Raw genomic sequence first — 1,167 nt, 5'->3', positions numbered from 1 at the left:
ACCGGGCCAATTCCTGTCACCCCGCGCCCACTCCCCCGGCTTCCCTCCCGCCACCCACACAGCCCGTTCTTTTCAGTGGCACTGCTGTCCGGTGCCTTTTCCCCACGGACCCCCCATGTCTCACGCCGGAGACCTGGGCGTCTTCAGGAGCGACCTCAGGCCCCTTTGTGCAGTCACGTTTCAGACTCGCTATGCGCACGGTTCACTCCTCCGCAGCGCGTTCCCGGCGCCGCCCGGCACAGCCTGTCCCCGTGCGGCTAATCGGAGAGGATCCTTGGAACGCGGTAGCCTCACTGCAGCCTCCGGCCTCTTGGTCGGGGTCTTCCCATTCTTTTCCTTTGCTTTTGCTGCGGTGGTCTCAGCCCCTCTGACCCGGGGAGAAAGAACATGCGGCTCGCCGAGCCCGCCGTGATCCCGGGTCCGGTCAGAAGAGGCAGTGAAAACGTGCTTGCCGTTTTTTTTTACTGGAGCAGTTTTTTTTTTCCTTTCTTTCCGCTGTTTCTTGTTCGCGGCACCTGCCGGGAAAGCCTGCGCTTAGCCAGTAGCACGGATCCGAGGGAGGGTGACAGTGACCGGCGGCGGGCGAGCCGCCCTGGCTCTGCGGCACTCACCGCTCTGTCACTGCGTCCGTGTGTCTGGGGCGGCAGCACGGCACACGGGGCTGCAGGGCTGAGATGGCGAGGGACGAGCGGGCGAGGAAAGCACAGGGCCCTGGGGGAGCCCCCGCCGCCCCGCGCCGCCGCGTCACCCCGCAAACACGGCCCAGCCCGGGTCGGTCTTCGTGAGTGTTTCGATTCAGAGGAGGAAAGTGTTTCCTATAGGGAATCTTGGTTCTCTCCGAGCGTCTCTCCCACGGGCTGCCCGGCCCCGTCTCCAGCCCCCGGTCTGGAGTGAGGGTCGGTCCCTCTTGATCGGGTTGGAAAGGGCGGCGGGAAGCCCGGGCGGAGGTCTGTTCTCTGGGACGATCAGACCGTGTTCTGAGCACGTGACTGCATCACAGCCTTTTGTTCCCCTCTGTTCTCCTCGTAGTTAAGATCCTTCTGTTCTACGTGATATTCTACGGCTGCCTGGCCGGCATCTTCATCGGCACCATCCAGGTGATGCTGCTCACCATCAGCGAGTTCAAGCCCACCTATCAGGACCGGGTGGCCCCACCAGGTAAAATGA

At 63.3% G+C, this 1,167-nt stretch overlaps 1 protein-coding gene across 1 annotated transcript in view; it reads left to right on the top strand.

Moving 5' to 3' along the window:
• Positions 1-674: 674 nt before the first annotated feature.
• The window catches only part of ATP1B1 (ATPase Na+/K+ transporting subunit beta 1), a 16,995-nt gene continuing 16,502 nt past the window's right edge, over positions 675-1,167 (top strand). The window contains exons 1-2 of the mRNA XM_023525925.1: positions 675-781; positions 1,001-1,158. Coding sequence (XP_023381693.1) covers positions 675-781; positions 1,001-1,158 — 265 coding nt within the window. The remainder of the gene's footprint in view (positions 782-1,000; positions 1,159-1,167) is intronic.

Source organism: Pteropus vampyrus, unplaced genomic scaffold (assembly GCF_000151845.1).
Source record: "Pteropus vampyrus isolate Shadow unplaced genomic scaffold, Pvam_2.0 Scaffold649, whole genome shotgun sequence".
Taxonomy (NCBI): domain Eukaryota; kingdom Metazoa; phylum Chordata; class Mammalia; order Chiroptera; family Pteropodidae; genus Pteropus; species Pteropus vampyrus.
This window is presented reverse-complemented; position numbering and strand designations above follow the sequence as displayed.